At 41.8% G+C, this 21,145-nt stretch overlaps 1 protein-coding gene across 1 annotated transcript in view; it reads right to left on the minus strand.

The window, feature by feature from the left end:
* LOC109903925 (filamin-A-interacting protein 1) overlaps positions 1-20,897 on the minus strand; it is a 31,255-nt gene extending 10,358 nt beyond the window's left edge. The window contains exons 1-4 of the mRNA XM_020500938.2: positions 20,646-20,897; positions 6,599-6,889; positions 6,035-6,205; positions 5,601-5,779 (exon numbers count right to left, since the gene is read on the minus strand). Coding sequence (XP_020356527.1) covers positions 5,601-5,779; positions 6,035-6,205; positions 6,599-6,886 — 638 coding nt within the window. The 5' untranslated portion in view covers positions 6,887-6,889; positions 20,646-20,897. The remainder of the gene's footprint in view (positions 1-5,600; positions 5,780-6,034; positions 6,206-6,598; positions 6,890-20,645) is intronic.
* Between the last annotated feature and the right edge of the window lie 248 nt (positions 20,898-21,145).

A 21,145-nucleotide genomic window follows, 5' to 3' on the forward strand; every position in this document is an offset into this window, starting at 1 on the left:
ACTAAACGATCAAAGGATACTACAGTGTGGAATACAGGATTCTACAGTATATTACAGTTTACTACAGAATTCTATAGAAATCTAGAGTAAGTACTCTAGTATTTAATATTTTATGTGGGTAGCCTGTGGTCAATCTCCTAATACCCCTCCCTATAGACAGGAAATGATCTGGTCAGACAGGAAGCTATAAACTCAGTGGTATAGGAGAGAGGACGGTGAGTCTGTCTGCTGTAGTGTCACCTTGGGAGAAGTGGATCAGTGGTCTGCTCGGTGTAAACTGACGTATAATGGGGAAAACAGATAGGGATGAGCCACTTCCGCTCCCTGGAGGAGACTCTGTAACGAGTCAGATGTACAGACAGACAGGAACCCTGAAAATGCTTTTCTGAGGTGCTGAACGATATGGTGACCAAGTGGATCAGTACAGAGCATGGTTCTCCAACTGAATTTGGCCCACGGGCGGTTTTATTCCAGCCGCCAAATTTTCTGAGCAATTGTGTTTATTTTGGGGATTTTTTGGGGGTGATCTTAATTTTCTAAATCTGGTGCCAAATATTCCCACGCATAATAAAGAGACACGTGATCGTATACAAATTGTATGCAAATGTAGCCAAGTTGGAAATGATTGTTTTAGTCAAATATTATATCTGTTTGGGCTTCTTGCGGTCAATTTGCAGGCTACAAATGATTTGTAATTATGTTCTGGCCCCCGATCATCTGCTCAAGAAAAAAACGTGGCTGCATCTAGTTGATGATCCCTGGGATATAGACAGTAGGCCTAGTACTCTAAACCTTACAGACAAACAAACGTCTATCTTCACCACAACAAACACAATCAAGGGCAATGTAATTCACTATCCCTTAAACAGCGGATCATAGTTGACCTCAATACAGAGGATGCGTTGAATTCAAGATCACAGTAGTGAAGATCCTTAGTTTATGCTGTGAGTTTATGAGCATCTGTTCCCCTCAAAACCCGCTGCAAAGTCAGATTACCACCATGGCTGGCTACTGTAAGCAATCAGCACTCTAAAATTACCCTCAAGCAAAGGTCACAGGCAGGATGTCACTGTCAATGGGGCCTACAGCAGCGAGGTCACATGGGAGAGAAGTCACACCTGACCTTCAGGTGTAAAATAGTGTTCCTATCTCCCTGGAGACCCAGTCAGTCAAGAGGGAGTAACTGTGGTAAAAAAGGCTACTAGAGACCCTGCCAGACCAATCAGAGGTGTAACAATGTCCTCAGGAGCCCCTTTATATGATCTAAGGCCAAGTTAGACTCCAACAAGGAGCAGCATTGACCTTTTAACAACCAGACTATGCTTTAATGGGGTGGAATGGTATCAGCTCTGTTTGGTCATAGATTCAGGATGGTAGGTGTCCAGTTACATGTCTAGTTATTGTAACTTTCGTAATGACTTGGTCTATATGTAATTGAAGAGTTTCTTTCCAAAAAGCTATATATCCATTTTCAGAAAAGTTGGTCAATTAGATTTTTTTTTTTTTTTAAAGAAATTATGAAAGAGATTGGTGTGTTTTTTCAAATATCTCATCAGGGCATGTTCAATGACAGACATTTGATTTTGTTATTTGTTTCAAATCTATCACTTGATGGTTTCATTTCAGAGAGACAAATAATCACGTTTTTTTTCTCAAAATGCTAAATATCCGCCTCACTATCAGATAAATAAGTAGTACTGCTAGGTTTTACATTCAAATGTAACAAATAACTAAATGTTTAATAAATACCTGTACAAATGATACATTTGTGACCTCAATATTTAAACCATGTTTAAAAAGAATGAGATCTGTATTTAACACATTTACATTGGACATTTTAGTCATTTAGCAGATGCTCTTATCCAGAGTGACTTACAGTAAGTGCATTCATCTAATGATAGATACAGTAGGAGAGACAACCACATAACACAGTTAAATAAACATGATACGCACATTCAATTCCAGCTAAACAATGGATATATAGCCTCGGACAAAAAATCCCGGATCCGGGAGAGGGAGTTCCAATAAATAAAAAATCTGAGAACAGTCATATTTTACACATACATGAAGGTACCCATAAGCCATCATTTCTGATGAAAAACACAAATGTGAAAAATTGGTGGATATACTATAGCATTTGTCCTCACAACCTAAACAGGACAAACTCCTGAACTCGCTTGACCACTTCTTCAGGAGCAATCAACAGTGGGTCCCTAAGAAAACAGATTTTCACGGTGGAACAACATTTCAATCATCCCGTGTTTCCCTGAGGAATGTAGTTGGAGGCACAACAGCCTGTATGTGTCAGGGGCCTGTGGATTGAAGCTGACGCTGCCTGTCAAAACAAAGCCTTCGACTGTAATCCCTGCTCTTGAGGGGGAAAAGCATTACAGTAAGTGCTCAGCAGGATCTAAACAGTATGGTCCAATCCCAAATCAACCCCTAGACCCTAGGCCCTATGCACTTGTGGATATCGGAGAGGACTTGATGGGTCTTAGCAAATTGCTTACACCTATCAAATCCTCTTAGATATCCACAGGTGAATATGCCGTAGGGTCTAGGGATTGATTTGGGATTGGGCATACTTCTCATTGGCATTGTGTTAACAGAAGGGCATTAGAAGCGAGGCTAAGCAAGGTTGAGCTACTTTAATTTTAGAGCACCCGATGTGTGGAACACAAGGCGGTGTCGTTTTGATCACAATGGCGGCTATTGGTATTAAATGCCTATCTTATGAATACTTGTGTCAACCACAGCAACTGGCTTCTATTTCTTCATTCACAACATACTATATGTGTAATAGAGTGAGTGTAAATATAGTGCACTGTATCACTGAAAATCTGTGGTTTTATATAAAGATAACACTCGAGAATCTGTGGTTTTATATAAAGATAACACTCGAGAATCTGTGGTTTTATATAAAGATAACACTCGAGAATCTGTGGTTTTATATAAAGATAACACTCGAGAATCTGTGGTTTTATATAAAGATAACACTCGAGAATCTGTGGTTTTATATAAAGATAACACTCGAGAATCTGTGGTTTTATATAAAGATAACACTCGAGAATCTGTGGTTTTATATAAAGATAACACTCGAGAATCTGTGGTTTTATATAAAGATAACACTCGAGAATCTGTGGTTTTATATAAAGATAACACTCGAGAATCTGTGGTTTTATATAAAGATAACACTCGAGAATCTGTGGTTTTATATAAAGATAACACTCGAGAATCGGTGGTTTTATATAAAGATAACACTCGAGAATCTGTGGTTTTATATAAAGATAACACTCGAGAATCTGTGGTTTTATATAAAGATAACACTCGAGAATCGGTGGTTTTATATAAAGATAACACTCGAGAATCGGTGGTTTTATATAAAGATAACACTCGAGAATCTGTGGTTTTATATAAAGATAACACTCGAGAATCTGTGGTTTTATATAAAGATAACACTCGAGAATCTGTGGTTTTATATAAAGATAACACTCGAGAATCTGTGGTTTTATATAAAGATAACACTCGAGAATCTGTGGTTTTATATAAAGATAACACTCGAGAATCGGAGATATTTCTTCCTTTAATCATGCACATACTTTTCTATGCCAAATAAAGATTTTCTCTTCCCCTCTGAGTGAGTGATTAGGGCTGTTGGCTATAAGTCGTGAGTATAGTTCGTAACCCCTTCTCTCCAAATTCCTTCCTTCCTGGTGTATGACCCGATAGGTGTTTTCGTTTTTCTCCTTTCCCACTCACACAATTTAGTGAGATATCTGAATGAACAGGTGTGAGATGGATGGACATTCCTCCCACCTCGCACTGACAGACGGAAACATCACAACAGTGATGACCCTCTACCTGGCATGGGAGTGTGTGTGACTCAAGGCCAGGGGAATGTGGGCTCAGCCAGTGCTGATAGGAGAGTTAAAACACACAGCTGTTGGCACTAAGAGGAGGTTGTGGAGGGCAGGCTGAACACTGGCCAACCAGGACAGCGAAACAACCTGACAGAGGAGGTCACCGCTAACACCTACAGTAAGATAAACTGGAGGTACAGTAGACCTACCTAGTGAAACCTGTAAACCTGTTAACTCCAACAACCATCTCAGGTTTGGATTAAACCTTTATACTTCATATACGCCTTCCATGCTTTTAGAATGAAAGTCTCTGTTCACTCATACGGTGCAAACTGTACATAGCTAGTACCCGATGAAGCCCCCCCGCTGACTTTATCTGCTTCCCTAAGGGGGGTTAATGTGTAAGGGCCTTACAGTAAGGCTTTCATCAGACCGTCTGAAGGTTCATTAAAGGGAGATCCTGGGGTTGTTATCTCTCTCCAACTGAGAATGGAACCTGTTGTCTGGGGTTATGCATGCTTAGGGTCAACCTCAGTCAGGTGTCAATCAAACACAACATGGGCAAATGTCAGGTTCAAGTCCGTTGTAATGAACACAATCAATGTACAGTACTTCATCGCCATCTCCTTTTCTCCTCTTTCTCCCTCCTTCTCTGGGGCTTCTTCCACTGTCTGATGGCGGCTCTTCTGACAGTGATGTAGCCTTCACGGTATGTCTCCTGAGTTGTCCAATAGAAGCGAAGGAGAAAGGTCTGTGAAAGGGGCTGTGGAGCAGTGAGAGTACAGTGGTCTGGGAGATGCTGTTTGATGTTTTATAGCTTATGAAACGCAGCTGGGGCTCCACTCTGGCCTGTGGCCTGCAGATGACTTGGTGTGGGGAACATATACGCACACACACGTGCACGCACACAGGTTGACTGTATACAGTACACACTTGCACACACACACACACACACACACAAAAACACAGCTTAGTTCTAGCACATCATTTATAAACCTGAGTAAATGGTCCGTGTCCAGAGGAGGCTAGTACTGCACAGGAACCCTTAGCACAAGAGAACAGTTAACACTGTGCAAGGGCCCTTTATACTGCTGCTGGAGCCAAAGGAACTGCGTGGATTTATGGGCATAGAGGTTTTCCATGCGTCCATTGAGCACAGGGCCAAGGGCAAGTCGCTGCACTGGGAAGCAACAAGTCTGCTAAAGTGAGCTGGCCCTCTGTCTTTACAGGTCCTGGCCATTTGATAGGTGTCATACAGTATAAACCATGATGATCAGTGTCAATGGGAGTCATGGTGAGGTACTGCCTAGCACACACTGGTCAGGTGAACTCACTCATCCCTCTGTGTGAGTAGTTTAATCAGCTCTCACAGGGATGGGGTCTCTCTCTCTCTCTCTCTCTCTCATGCATGATTGATCCCTTGGTGATGGGCAATGTTGCCTCATAACTAACTCTTGTCAGCTCAGGGATTCGATCTTGCAACCTTTCGGTTACTAGGCCAACACTCTAACCACTAGGCTACCTGCTGCCCCTTATGCCTAAAACCTTTTCTTACTTCGATTCTTTCAGTTTTGGGTCCCCCCCAAAATTTACTTATATATAATAATATAGGCCATTTGGCTGACGCTTTTATCCAGAGCGAATTACAATCATGCGTGCATACATTTGACTTACGGGTGGTGCGGGAATTGAAGGCAATATCCTGTCTACAGAGCCCATCCCCTTTTCTCATCCTCTCACCTCTCTCTCTCCTGCTCCAGTAGGTTAGTGAAGTCGTCACTCTTGCTCATGTAGTCAGTGTGTTTGCGTTTCTCATTGTCCAGCTCGTGCACGGTGCGCCGGTGACACTTCTCAACCAATAGAAGCTGTTCCAGCATGCGCCGGTACGTGTCCTTGTGTTTCTCCTGTAGATGATCCAGCTGAGACACACACACACAACACAGAATCTTATGAGACTGTTACTCTGAGAGTCAGCCACTGCACTTAAGTCTTGCTGACCTATGCATCCTAACTTTAAAACTAAGAAATTGTTAGAATAATGCAAAAAAAAATGAAATAAATAATAATCTTCAACCAGATTTGTCTGTATGAAGAAAGAAAAAAACAATACTACAGTCAATAAATGTTATAAGCACTTCCTAAGGTTAATAAGTATCTGTCAGTAGGTGACTAACTTCAGCCATTGGCCTCGGGTAGACATTGTCATTGTGTGTCCGGATGGTGGTGAGAAGGCTGTCTCTCTGTAAGGCCTGGAGAGCTGTGGTAGGAACTGCAGAACCATAGTGGGACTCCAGAGTCTTCCGTGTCTTCTCAGTCTTCAGCACACAGATAACATCCTCCATTGCCTGGGGGTTGCACAAATAAAAAACGAACAATGTTAGTACTCTGGAAAAAAATGTGCAATTGTTTATTAGGAACTCTTTTAGCCCACCAAAGGACAACTCTTCCAAGTCCTTAATTGCATGTTATAAAACAGCATTTAGACAGGTTTTCTCTGTGTTAGTACCAACATCAGCCACTAGAGAGAGCTGTAATGTAGAGAAATAGTAAATAAATTGTAATTTTGGACTATAGTATTGTGAGGGTTTACAATAAAATCATGGCAATACGTTTCACCTAGTGGATAATACAAGTAAACAACATCCCAGCTGACAAGATTTGTGGTCCAACCCACATGTAGCTATAAATCTATGTACAATATGAGCGTATGGTAGTTTATCAAAATGAGTGAGACTCACCTGAACCTCACATTCCATGACACCTAGCAGCCTCAGAAGGTCCTCTTTAGTAAAGTTGATGATTCCCAGTCTTTGGTCACTAGTCCCTGAGCTGTCCTCAGTTGACTTCTCTATGTCAGAGACCACCAACCCCTCCACTTCCTCATTGTTTGGTTGAACTTTGACCTTTAGGCTCTTTATAGGTGCATGCAGATTTACTTCCTCTTCTTGGTTTATGTCATGCATTGCCTGGGGAACCCTCAGTACTCCATTGGCTGGGCTTTCCACCCCACTGCTCTTGGATCTCATCCTCTACCCGTGCAGAGAAAAATAACAGAGGAAATCATATTTTAATCCTGTGCTTTGCTCTACCTGTGCAGAAATGAATACAAATGAAGGAAAATGTCAACTAAATAATCAATGAACTTAATGTCAACAGAATCAGTACAAACTTAGAGAGAGAGAGAGAGAGAGATCATGGACTACATTCTACTCCGATTGTAGACACATCACTTACCACATCACTTTAGTTTAAGGGCCTTGGCCTTGAAAACTCATCTTCATACCCCTCCTCCCCTTCCTCTACCTTTCTCACCCACTTCTATTCAATGACAGGAGGCACACAGGATGAATTAGAGCTACATGAGGAAGTGTACAGTATTATCAGGTGTAATATCTCGGTTAACCCAGAGCTAAAGTCTCATGTAATTGGTCAGCTGCTCTATGAAGTTCTGCGCCCATACATGTTAAGACAAGAGATGAAGAGATGCTGCAACCAGGAGCGGAACCGGAAAGAGGCACTCCACCCTCACTCTTTACAAGTTACGGGTAAAGTCTATAGGCCGAAGGCCCTCTCCCCTTCCGAAATTCTTCAGAATCTATACACCTGCGAAATCAGGGTTTATTCATATAACCAGTGACGAAAAACCCAAGTGCCGTAACTATTGCTGCTCTTCAGCTATCAGTGCCGATAGTATAAAGACAGATCTATTGTATCATTTATGTTTATGTAGTCTGTACATGAGATTATCAGGTGTAAAGTCAACCGCAACAATACTCCAAGGCAGCATGTCCTTCATCTGTCATTCCTCTAATCTATACGAGCTCAGACAAATAGTCAACATGCAAAATCACTCAACAGGGTGTGTGTGTTTCTGACAAGCCCTGTTCTTTCACAGAGGCCGTATCTCATGCTGGGTGGTGACACTTTGGATGGGAGGACACTGGAAAATATGCAACACCCCTAGGTGTTTGGCCTGTTTTGTCATGCAAATCAGAACAAAATCTGGGATCCCAACTCAAAAAGAAATACAGGCCTATAAACTATGTTGGCATATGCATCATATTATGCAGTAAGACCAGTAGGGTCATCTTTAGAGTTACATTGCATTCATGTTCTGTTGAGTCATGTCTGTGTCCATTGGGGTCAAGTGCACTGCACACAATATAGGTAATCAGTGTATGTTTATGTATGCGTGTGTGTTAAAACTTATGTGTGTTAAAACTTCTTAAAACTTCATAGAGCTTCTCTCCTCGCCCCTGAAGGAGTTGTGATTAATGGAACAACTACAGGCCCCTGATATTGAGATAGTGTTCTTTCTGTAATCAAGTTCTGGTACAGTATGACATCAGTACTTTTAATTATTTACAGATAAGGAACAAATCCCCTGTACCTCCCAGGTGATGTCATACGACCCCTGACCCATGACTCATGCTCTGAGCCGTCCTGAGCTGAGTGAGATCACAGAACTGACACTCATTCTCTCTTCCCTCACCCGCTCCACTGCTGTCTCTGCTCTGAGATCAGTTAGAGGTTCAATTAGATGTGCGACCCGCTTACATCTGCAGACTGCAGACCTTAACCACCTCCCTGGGACCTTTGAAACAACGCAACCCGGCACCAGAACAGCACAACAGTGGGACTGTGAACATCAAGAAAGAACAGTCTAACTCGTTGTAACCTCGATGAAAACAAGATGTTCGATAGGAAAGTTATGAGACTGGGAGCAAACCAGGCCTGCACCAATGACTGTCTGTACAGTACCAGTCAAAAGTTTGGACACACCTACTCATTCTAGGGTTTTTCTTTATTTTTACTATTTTCTACATTGTAGAAGAATAGTAAAGACATCAAAACTATGAAATAACACATATGGAATCAAGTAGACACCAAAAATGTCACGTCTGCTCCCGCTCTTCCCTCCCCTGGCGCATGAGGGCGCCAGGCTGTCCTGCATCACACACTCCTATCGTCCATTACGCACACCGGCTTTCCCTCATCACGTGCATCAGCGATAATGGACTCACCTGGACTCACTCATCACCTGTTTATTTCCTCTCCTATATTTGTCAGTTCCCCTGCTCTGTTCCCCGCTGCTGTATTAATTGTTTTTTGTTTGCGGTAGTCATTTGCTGATGCTGTTCCTGTCTCGTTCCATGTTCGTTCTATATTAAATGTTTGACTCCCCGTACCTGCTTCGTCTCTCCAGCGTCATCCCATGTGACAAAAAAAGTGTTAAATCAAAATATATGTTATATTTGAGATTCTTCAAATTAGCCACCCTTTGCCTTGATGACAGCTTTGCACACTCTCTGCATTCTCTCAACCAGCTTCATGAAGTAGTCACCTGGAATGCATTTCAATTAAAAGGTGTGCCTTGTTAAAAGTACATTTGTGGAATTTCTTTCCTTCTTAATGCATTTGAGCCAATCAGTTGTGTTGTGACAAGGTAGGGGTGGTATACAGAAGATAGCCCTATTTGGTAAAAGACCAAGTCCATATCATTATCAAGGCTCAGGCTAAGACCCAGATGCAGACACAGGAGGTGGATAGTACGAGTCTCAGAGTTTATTATAGTACAAGGTGCAGGCTAAAGGTAAGTCAAAGCAGGCAAAGAGTCGTAATCCAAATCAGAGTCAGGCAGGTACAGGACGGCAGGCAGGATTAGGGTCAGGACAGGCAGAAAGGTCAGAACTGGGAAGACTAGGTAACACAAAAACTAGAGCCAGAAAACACAGGAACAAGCTGGTAGGACTTGGACGGGACAAGGCATACTGGCAACAGAGAAACAGAAGACACAGGTATAAATACACAGGGAGTAATGGGGGAAGTTGGGAGATGCCTGGAGGGGGGTGGAGACAAGCACAAAGACAGGTGAAACAGATCAGGGTGTGACAATTATGGCAAGAACATCTCGAATAAGAAAAGAGAAACAACTGTCCATCATTACTTTAAGACATGAAGGTCAGGCAATACGGAACATTTCAAGAACTTTGAAAGTTTCCTCAAGTGCAGTCACAAAAACCATCAAGCGCTATGATGAGGACTGTCTCTCATGAGGACCGCCACAGGAAAGGAAGACTCTGCTGCAAAGGATAAGTTCATTAGAGTTACCAGCCTCAGAAATTACAGGCCAAATAAATGCTTCACAGAGTTCAAGTAACAGACACATCTCAACATCAACTGTTCAGAGGAGACTGCGTGAATCAGGCCTTCATGGTCAAATTGCTGCAAAGAAACCACTAATAAAGAAGGAGGAGGTATGATGGTGTGGGGGTGCTTTGCTGGTGACACTGTATGTGATTTATTTAACATTCAAGGCACACTTAACCAGCATGGCTACCACAGCATTCTGCAGCTATACGCCATCCCATCTGGTTTGGGCTTAGTGGGACTATCATTTGTAAAGTAAAGCCTCTCTATCCAAACACTGGGGTGAGATGCCCTGCCTTGTTGAGTCACACAGCTTCTGACCAACACTTCTAACACACGCAAATAGTGATCAGCGTTGCCGTGCGAACATGAGTGGTAGTGGAAAATGAAGTTGGACTACAGTAGATGGCCACCAGTAGTTGGCTACCATTAGTTGGCCTACAGTAGTTGGCCTACAAAATAGAGTTAAGAGAGGGTGTAAAAGGTCAGAGGGGAATCAGACACAATCAATGCTGACCATATCTTCTACCATAAATGTCAAAACATAACGCTGGATAAGGTTTTGAACTCTTGCTCAGGACATGAACTTGAGGCCATTCAATGTGTCACTTGCATTTGTTATTGAAGTACATGCATACTTCCAGTTACGTAACTATGCAACAGCTTTTTAGAGTAAAGTATCACTTCTCCCTAGTTCTCTGGCGTTCATCTTCCATTTAACTTTGGATAAACACTTCAGCTCCAACTTCTGGCTCCTTTGGCTTCCACCTATGATTCCAAACTCCAAGAACACTATTATTTTTCCTCCAGCACAGTTTAATTAAACCGTTTCTTATTCCCACATTTCCGTGGGTATTGTGTAATACTGTCAGCTGGGACATGCATTACTTTGATTCAGTAGTAATGAGCTGATTGAGCCGTGAAAAGCCCAACATTCACAAGGAACTGAGGTTAGATAGATAACAGGCTAGACACTGTTGATTGAAACAGACCAGGATCAGGATATTGATCTATTACCCCAACCTCACCAAGGCGTAATGATAACAAGACCTTCTCTATACCCTTAACTTCTTCCAACAGTGTGTTTTCTATAAACATTTCTATCAGATTCTTACAGGATGACCCTAAATGTCAGCGCAATGGTTTGCAACTGTTGTGATTAAAGTAGATTCTTAGCGGGCAAATGGGGATTCTAAAGCCACCTGGCCTCAAAGCCTCACATTCCATTCCTGCATGTTGCAAAAATGATCCCCATCACTATAGCCGTGATCAGCAAATTAACACTTGTGTTTTATCTGCGGTGCGTGCAGCAGACTTAGGGGGAGTCCCACCACTTTAGGTTGGGACACAACATACTGGTCAAATGATAATTAAAAATGTAACAAAGTTTAGCTACAGCTCCACCACATACTGTACATACAATCCAAATTTCGACCACAACGTGTGTGGACATGCCATGAAATATAAACTGAGTTGGAGAGCCTGATTGAGCCAGTGGATATTATCTCTTTCCCAGACCTCTCTAGCATTGGTGTTGTTTGTGTGAGGCCTGTTTTCATGGCGTGGATATTGCCACTCTGCCAGTGCCAGCGCTCCTCCAGGGGTTCTTCGCAGACTGCATAGCCGAATGGTCCTTATTAGGCCTGTAATGTCAGCAATGGTAAATAGATAGCTCCTAATCCCTGAGACACTAGTGCTAACAGCTGCTGGGATTCCAGGGACCCTCCAAAGTCTTTGGAAAAATCAATAGTTTGATTTGGGGAGTTTGATATATCCACGCTATGAATCCAACGTGACTAAATATGGGCTGGGAACTGTGCCTCAGCACGAAGGAGTTTGGCAATGTACCACGTCTGCAGACACTTATAAAATGAGATCCCAAGGCTCTTCCATCTTAACAAGGAAAACATGACCTCGCCAGAAAATACCAGAATTTCAATGAACGGATATTTCAATCAAACTTGACTCGTGAATGTGGAAGAAATGGTCTAGAATCAAATATTAGTGTTGCAGTTTTTACAAGTCCCACTCCCTATTTCCCATGTAGTGGTACAAATTGGTCTGTCTCGGCTTTCTGCAGACACATTCCTTTGCAGACAAACAATGACCTTTGAGGTCCTAACAGACGTATTCCAGAGACAAATGTAGTTAAACCGAAGAGCGATGGCGTCTGTTGTCGGTTGAGACAGCCGATCACACTTACATTACACACATTCCTCGTTGATTGATGTCATAGCATTACATTACACGTGGAAATTCTGTTTATTTCACTTGGAATTTCTTAAACCTTCCGAGATGATGGTCCCTGCTGACATTTTGTATTTGTATTTATTAAGGATCCCCCTTAGCTGCTGCCAAGGCCACTCTTCCTGGGGTCCAATGAAGATTAACAAGAAAAATTTGTATATAATAGAACACATTATTTCACCACTACTATACCACTACATGTCGACAATACAACATGTATAATACCACAATACAACAATATTGCAACATTACAATGTATGTTTGTGTAGAGTGCGTGTGTGAGCGTGTGTGCGTATGTGTGTGTGGCTGTGTGTGTGTGTGTGTCTCTTCACAGTCCGCATTGTTCCATAACATGTTGTTTTATGTTTTTTAAATCAGATTTTACTGCTCGCTTGAGTTACATGATGTGGAATAGAATTCATTGTAGTCATCGTCCCTGTCTTGTTGGCTACTTTACATACATTTTGAAATGGTACATCTAGTGATCTACTTCTATTTATACTCTGCATCAATATTTCTTACACCTGACTTGTCATCCTGCCAGAGCAATGTAATTTCCCTACCAGGTTTCAACTCATAGTATCCCCTTCATCATCACAGTCTTCTGATTGCATTGGTTAAATTTAGAGGTTCCACCATTAGCAAACACGGGCTCTTCAACATGAGGACCACAGTGTCTTAACAGTGCCATTTGCAGTGCCTTTGGCAAGTATACAGACCCCTTGATTTCTCCCACATTTTGTTAAGTTACAGCCTTATTCTAAAATGGATTAAATCATTTTTTAATGATCTACACACAATACCCTATAATGACAAAGCAAAACCTGTTTAAAAACCCTGGGAAAATCACATTTACATGAGTGTGCTTAGGGTCGTTGGCCTGTTGGAAGGTGTACGTTCGCCCCAGTCTGAGGTCTAATCGTTCTGTCTAATCGTTCTGTTTTCATCAAGGATCTCTCTGCACTTTGCTCCATTCATCTTTTCCTCAATCCTGACTAGTCTTCCAGTCCCTGCTGCTGAAAACAACCCCACAGCATGATGCTGCCACCCCCATGCTTCACTGTAGGGATGGTGCCAGGTTTCTTCCAGACCCGACATTGGCGTTCAGGCCAAAAAGTTCAATATTGGTTTCATCAGACCAGAGAATCTTTTAACTTATGGTCTCAAAGTCTTTAGGTGCCTTTTGGCAAACTCCAAGCGGGCTGTCATGTGCCTTTTACTGAGGAGTGGCTTCTGTCTGGACACTCTACCATAAAGACCTGGTGGAGTGCTGCAGAGATGGTTGTCCTTCTGGAAGGTTCTCCCATCTCCACAAAGGAACTCTGGAGCTCTGTCAGAGTGACCATCAGATTCTTGGTCACCTCCCTGATTAAGGCCTTTCTCTGCCAATTTCTCAGTTTGGCCGGGCAGCCAGCTCTATGAGGAGTCTTGGTTCCAAACTTCTTCCATTGAAGAATAATGGAGGCCACTGTGTTTTTGGGGACATTAAATGCTGCAGACATTTTTTGGTACCCTTCCCCAGATCTGTGCTTTGACAAAATCCTGTCGGACAATTCCTTCGACCTCATGCCTTGATTTTTGCTCTGACATGCACTGTCAACTGTGGGACCTTATATAGACAGGTGTGTGCCTTTCCAAATTATGTTCAATCAGTTGAATTTACCGCAGGTGGACTCCAATCAAGTTGTAGAAACATCTCAAGGACGAGCCATGGAAACCGGACACACCTGAGCCCAATTTCAGGTCTCTAGGCAAAAGGTCTGATTACTTATGTAAATAAGGTAATTCGGTATTTTATTTTAAATACATTTGCAAAAATGTATAAAAATATGTTTTTGTTTTGTCATTATAGGGTGTTGTGTGTAAATTGATGAGGGAAAAATGTAATTTAATCAATTCTAGAATAAGGCTGTAACGTAACAAAATGTGGAAAAAGTCAAGTTGTCTGAATACTTTCCAAAGGCACCGTATGACAAAAGGAAGACATGTATGAATACATGAGTGACAGAAGTTATACAGGGAAGGACCTTCAGTAGATGAAGATGTGTCAGCTAGTATGCCCTATTACTGTACGCAGTAGGCCTATCAAATCATATGCAATTCACCTAGGCCTTAATGTGCACATATAAGTATCTCCATATGTTCTGAACAAAGAACTGTACTGTTGGTTAAGGGCTTGTCAGTAAGCACTTCACAGTAAGGTCTACACCTGTTGTATTTGGCTCATGTGATTTGATTGATTTGAGGTTTGCATGTGTTGCATCTCACAGCAGATGTCATCTTCACAACTCTACTGTGCTGGGTAGCAACCCAATTCATATGATCTATTTAGGGAGCAACATGGAGTAGGTTTACAGAATCTGTAAATGAACACCAACCAATCAAGAACCAAATTCCTTGAGTAACGTGACATGATTGGATATAACGTTTAAAAGGAGATTCTGAGAGGCGTGGATCATGGGTCATGTTCAGGATGTTGCACTTAAGGCCATAGAGTCTGCAAATTAGACATGGGTGAAGCACACTCAGATACAGTAGACTTACACACTAAATCATGAAGTCAGTTATTTCTCTGATGTCTAAAATTAGAATTCCACTGAACCACTCCGGAATTCCACAGGCCCAGTCAGGTGGTCTCTGCATGAAATTCCACACAGTTCAAATGGTCTGCACTGATCTGTTCATGTATAACATGACATGACATAATATTACATGACATTACATGATCGTTTCACACTGCTGGAAGAAAGCGGTACACATTTAGTCTAACTTGACTCTGTCCAATTCAAGAGCTCCGGCAGTCAGCCAGTGCAGACACTGATAACTCAGAAACCACGGTGATAAGGCAGCTCTACCTCAGAATCATGGTGCAGTCAACAATGTGCAAAACCGTCCAAATCGATGACATCAGAGAACAAATGGAACTCTCCAGAAGTCCATCATGATGTCACTCCCTCAACCTGAATGAGGGAGGAAGAGAGGAGCAGCCTGGTTGAGATCACTGATTACTACAGTAAGTCTCTCTTCAGGGGAATTCGAAGTCTCAATACATGAACCTTTCAAAGGTTCAGCAGCCAGTTTCTTTGCATGACTACTATTTCTAGCTAGAAGAGACAGTGATTTTGGCCAGCAGATGACATCAGTGTATGTGCAACATTTTAGACTGAGCCAATGAACCATTGTATTTCTGTTCAAAATGTTGTATCAACACTGGGCAAATGTGCCTAATTGGTTTATTAATACATTTTCAAGTTCATAACAGTGTGCTCTCCTCAAACAATAGCATGGTATTATTTCACTGTAATAGCTACTGTAAATTGGACAGTGCAGTTAGATTGATAAGAATTTAGGCTTTCTGCCAATATCAGATATGTCTATGTCTTGGGAAATGTTCTTGTTACTTACAACCTCATGCTAATCACATTAGTCTACGTTAACTCGACAGTCCTGTGGGGGACCCACCGATCCTGTAGAAGTTATCGGACTTGTTTAGTTAAATAAAAGTTTAAAAAATTAAAAATAAAATATAGGCAGTCTGGTGCCACTCCCACAACACACTATAGGCAGTCTGGCCCAGTGGAGGTCAGTGCAGTTTAAAATGAGGGAGGACCTTTTTTTATGAGCATGGCCTTATTTCCTTTACAGCATATTGGATGACTCTCATTCATATTCCATTCACCCAGTTCAATGTAACCGTGACAAGTTTAAGGTACTACATGATTCTCGAATTTTCCCTATACCCATCATGAGGTTGCTACAACCTTGCCTATAAATGAAAATGTACAACTTAGGTGCACACAGGTCGAGAGACAAATTTCAGGTGACATTAGTCCAACAGTTGCAAACGAGAATTTCTATCGGACAATTTCAGGTATGTTTATCCCTGTTTTGTTCTGTTTGCTTCTGTTTAAGAAATGTTTCTCAACAGAATCGGCTAAATTAATACACCCTGATCATGCGTGAAGAGTTCACTTTCAAAAAAGCCACATTGTATTCCTTTTCCTCCCTTCGCTTGTGGACTTCAACGCACAGCAAATCAGCTCTATGTGACCATGCGAAAAAGCCTTTCCAAGCCAAACCTATACACACAGCCTACATCGTTGTCACCATATTAGCTAAAGTAACGTCATAGTCAGCAAAGCTAATAGAACTAACGCGTTAGTAAACCCGCTACAATCATGCAGTAACATTACAGTGTACTATCAGTAAGCATCCCTCGGTTGGAGCAGATTGTTTCAGTAGGCTAAACTAGCTAGCTGCATTTGCTATCTAAGTAAGTGAAACTGAAAGTTAAAAAAAATACAAACTCTCTCTCTATTTCGCTCTTGCTTCTCCTTCATTTTGGAAGAAATGAATTTGTTCAAAACTGTTCAACTATTGTCTTTCTCTCTCTTTGAGTCAACTACTCACCACATTTTATAAACTGCAGTGCTAGCTATCTGTAGCTTATGCTTTCAGTAATTCTCTGATACTTTGATTGGGTGCACAACATGTCAGTTTATGCTGCAAGAGCTCTGATAGGCTGGAGGACATGTCATAGTTACTGTTTAAGTCTATGGATGGGTAGTGAGATCCGTGAGCCTCCTAGGTTTTGTACTGAAGTCAATATACCCAGAGGAGGACAGAAGCTAGCTGTCATCCGGCTACACCATGGTGCTACCCTACATAGGGCTGTTGAGGCTACTGTAGACCTTCTTTGCAAAATAGTGTGTTTTAATCAAATATTTGGTGACGTGATTATATTTAGTATAGTTTTATCTAAAATAATTGCTTTTTAAATGTTTTAAAATTGACATTTTTATGAAATTTACTGAGGAGGATGGTCCTCCCCTTCTTCCTCTGGCCCACATCCACAACACACTATAGGCAGAAACATGCCTTCTAAATGTCACAGGAGTGATGAGTTGGATCATTGAGTTAGCCACGTGAAGCAGACCTCTGTTTCCATCCATATGAGGAAAAAAATACATTTCAATATACACTGGACAAAAATATTAAAGCAACATGTAAAGTGTTGTTCCAATGTTTCATGAGCTAAAATAAAATATCCCAGAAATGTTCTGTATGCACAAAAAGCTTACTTCTGTCAAATGTTGTGCAAAATGTGTACATCCTTGTTAGTGAGCATTTCTCCTTTGCCAAGATAACCTATCCATCTGACAGGTGTGGCATATCAAGAAGCTGATTAAACAGCATGAACAAGGTGCACCTTGTGCTGGGGACAATAAAAAATCACAACAATGCTACACATGTCTCAAGTTTTGACGGAGTGGCATGCTGATTGCAGGAATATCCACCAGAGCTGTTGCCATAGAATGTAATGTTAATTTGTCCACCATAAGCCGCCGCCAACATCGTTTTAGAGAATTTGGCAGTACGTCCAATTGGCTTCACATCCGCAGACCCCATATAACCACGCCAGCCCAGGTCTTCCACATCCGGCTTATTCACCTGCGGGAACACCTGAAACCAGCCACCCGGACAGCTGATGAAACTGTGGGTTTGCACAACCAAAAACTGTCTGCAGAAACCATCTCAGGGAAGTACATCTGCGTGCTAGTCTTCCAAACCAGGGTCTTGACCTGACTGCAGTTCGGCGTGGTAACTGACTTCAGTGGTCAAATGTTCACCTTCGATGGCCACTGGCACGCTGGAGCAGTGTGCTCTTCACAGATGAATCCCGGTTTCAACTGTACCGGGCAGACAGCGTGTATGGCGTCGTGTGGGCGAACGGTTTGCTGATGCCATTGAAGAAGAGTAGGACAATATTCCACAGTTCACAATCAACAGCCTGATCAACTCTACGCGAAGGAGATGTGTGATGCTGCATGAGGCAAACAGGGGTAACACCAGATTCTGACTGGTTTTCTGATACACAGATGCATATCTGTTTTCCCAGTCATGTGAAATCCATAGATCAGGGCCAAATGAATTAATTTCAATTGGCTGATTTCCTTATATGAACATTAACTCAGTAAAACCTTGAAATTGTTGCATGTTGCATTTATATATTTTTTCAATGTCAATGGCAAAAAATCTATTTCAAATACATATAGATACTGTACATTTGCAGCTTTGCTAAAATGCATGTAAAGCCTTAAAATACATTCCAGAGATGTATTGGATTTTTTTTTTAAGGAATAGTTGCACCACATTAAAACGAGAGTTCAGTTCATATAACAGGGTTGACCTGTAAATGAATCACTAATCACCTGAAATAAATAATTATCTTCAGAAATAACAATCAAGCCACAAACTTTACAATGATGGTGTAAACTTGGAGAATTTTTGGGGATGAGTGGGTTAAAATCTTCCTAGAAGTCACAGAGGGTATATAGCGCTTTGGAACAAAACTCAAATATGACTGTGAGATAGATTGGAATAGTGCAGGAGATTGTGTGTGCTCTATTCATTCTATTTCTATCTGCAACATGCAGTTCCAGATACAGCCCTGTCATTAGTTGAAAGCGGCCAATCCTATAGTTTCAGAAAATTATCCACTTCCTGAGATCTGTATTCAAAAATGGTTTTTAAGTAGTTGCTTTCTCAGATCTGCATTAAAATAGTTTTGAAAAGTAGTCATTTTCTGAGATCTGTATTCAAATCATTTTAAAAAGTAGTACTTTTTGGGATCTGAATTCAAATAGTTGTAGTCACCTCCAAAGTAACTATTTATTCCCCTGGAATAGTTACTTTCCCCAAAGTGTAGTTAAAACTGTAGTTATCCCAGGTCTCTTGCTGATGGCAGTGCACTGGACAGAGGACACATGCCCAGGGGATATAATCACCCCTTATGCACTCTCTATAAGTAGAATATTGGATGCGTTCTATCCAACAATCTAGACATTCCAAAGCCTAGTGCATGATGTACCCTGCAGTATCATTACTGGATGTACATTCACTATTGTGCTGTGATGTCTTCCACTGCTGATAGAGCTACATTACCTCACAGCTACATTACCTCACAGCTTAGCCATGTCCTTTGTCATCTCAATGATCAGAAGGAAGTGATGCAATATCATAATTATGTAGTGACGTGAGATGCTCTGTGACAACGGCATACTCAGTGGAAAGGGAAGCAGTTTGAGTAAGCAAGTGCCCTCTCTGCACCTGTGGCACTTATATGATATAGCTTGGTCTGTCTGACTTAATAACTCTTCAAACATTGTAAAACACCGGACCAGTTTTAATACTGTGTCTGATTCTCACAGGTATGTGAATGAACTGTGGTGACCCCTGGAAGCAAAATGCTCATGTGTGTAAAGTAAACTACTGACAAAAACATTTGGAAAGGATCTCCTTATCCCTGACCTGGACAAAGTGCCAAAAATGTTAATGGCGGATATCTCTCTCTCTCCCCTCCTCCATGTATCTACCATGATGTCATTAAGTGCTGGAGGACCACATCAGCTCGAGTGGGAAACGCTCAAGTATCTCTCCTCTCTCTCTCCCGGAGCTGGTCTGGATTAGGAGCACGACAAAGACAGATGGGTGCTGAGGAGATGAATGACAGTTAACCTAAAGTATGCCTGTACTGCACTCCCTTTAACCCTTAAAAAGATAGATATGTTGCACATTTAGTTTTGGCTCAGCTAGACAGTGTGATGTATGCCTTGACAAATGGATTACAGTTCGTGAAAACCAAATGTACACGAATGCTCTGTGATTTATGGCATGGTGATAAATGAAATAATTGAACATCACTCAAATGAATTAATAACCAGGTAGAAAGTTGAGCCCCTCTAGACAAGGTTCAGGGAAGAGGTCTAAACAGAGGAATATGGATTAGCTGTTCCTTATCTTCCGGCCTAAATATCTCAGGAGAACATCATTTGTCCTCAGAAAGTTCTTCTCCCTAGTTAAACACTAGAAGGGTTTCTCACACTGCTTTTACATAACAATGACAGAGGAATAAGTAGTGATTTATAGGAAATGCTAGATTAATGACTCTCTCTTTCCGGTGTGTGCTGTCACAGTGCCTGTGTCTAGCTCCTTGCTAATGACCATTCTACCTTCCTGAGAACAGTCAAAACACCTTTACTCTCTTAAAAAACATGTCATCAAACTCAAAGTGTTTTAATACACGTGGACATCATGGATTTTAACCCATTCATACTGCACAAAGCAGGCAGCCAAAGTCCATTGAAATTGATGGTATTCAGACACACATTACTCCCTAACCTACAGTATATCAGTGCAGAACAGCACTGGCAAAGTCCAGCAACAGTAGTAGTCCTCTCTGCATTTCAAACTCATAATACTAGAGCATTTCAGCTGATAAGCTTAGCTCCTGCCACGGCACTGGCAAATGGTTTAACTGTTTAGAGAGGAGAGACGCATGCTTTCACTACTTAATGCGCACTATGTAGAAGACCTGTACTTTCTTACCTGGTCTTTCTGGTCCCCAGGGTTAGGTTTGGAGTGGGGCTGAAGTTAATCCTACAGGAGACTCAGTCTGTCCTTCTGTATGTCGATGTCCTCTGACGACCTCTTCCTATTCCACTTCTCACTACTACTCATGTTCATCTGCCTTGTTACAGAGTGAATACCATCAAACGGACCAGCTCTGCTCTCTCATTTCTCCTCCTCTAGGATTCCAGGTCAAGAAGAAAATGCTACAGCAAAGAGATCTGGGTCTCTCTCTCTCGCTCTACTCCCCTCTCTCTCATTCACTCTCATACACTCTCATACACTCTCTCTCTCTCTCTCTCTCTCTCTCTCTCTCTCTCTAAGTCAGCCAAGGAAATACACTCTTTGAGGAGTCAGTGAGGGAGTGCTTGTGACAGAGAGAGAATGGAAGGGAGTAAGGGTGAGGAAGTCTGTGTTTGAAAGGAGCCATTGCTCAGCAGGGAGAGAGAGGTGCAGCAGTATGTCCAGGTCTTTTCATC

This window comes from Oncorhynchus kisutch, linkage group LG14, assembly GCF_002021735.2.
Source record: "Oncorhynchus kisutch isolate 150728-3 linkage group LG14, Okis_V2, whole genome shotgun sequence".
Lineage (NCBI taxonomy): Eukaryota > Metazoa > Chordata > Actinopteri > Salmoniformes > Salmonidae > Oncorhynchus > Oncorhynchus kisutch.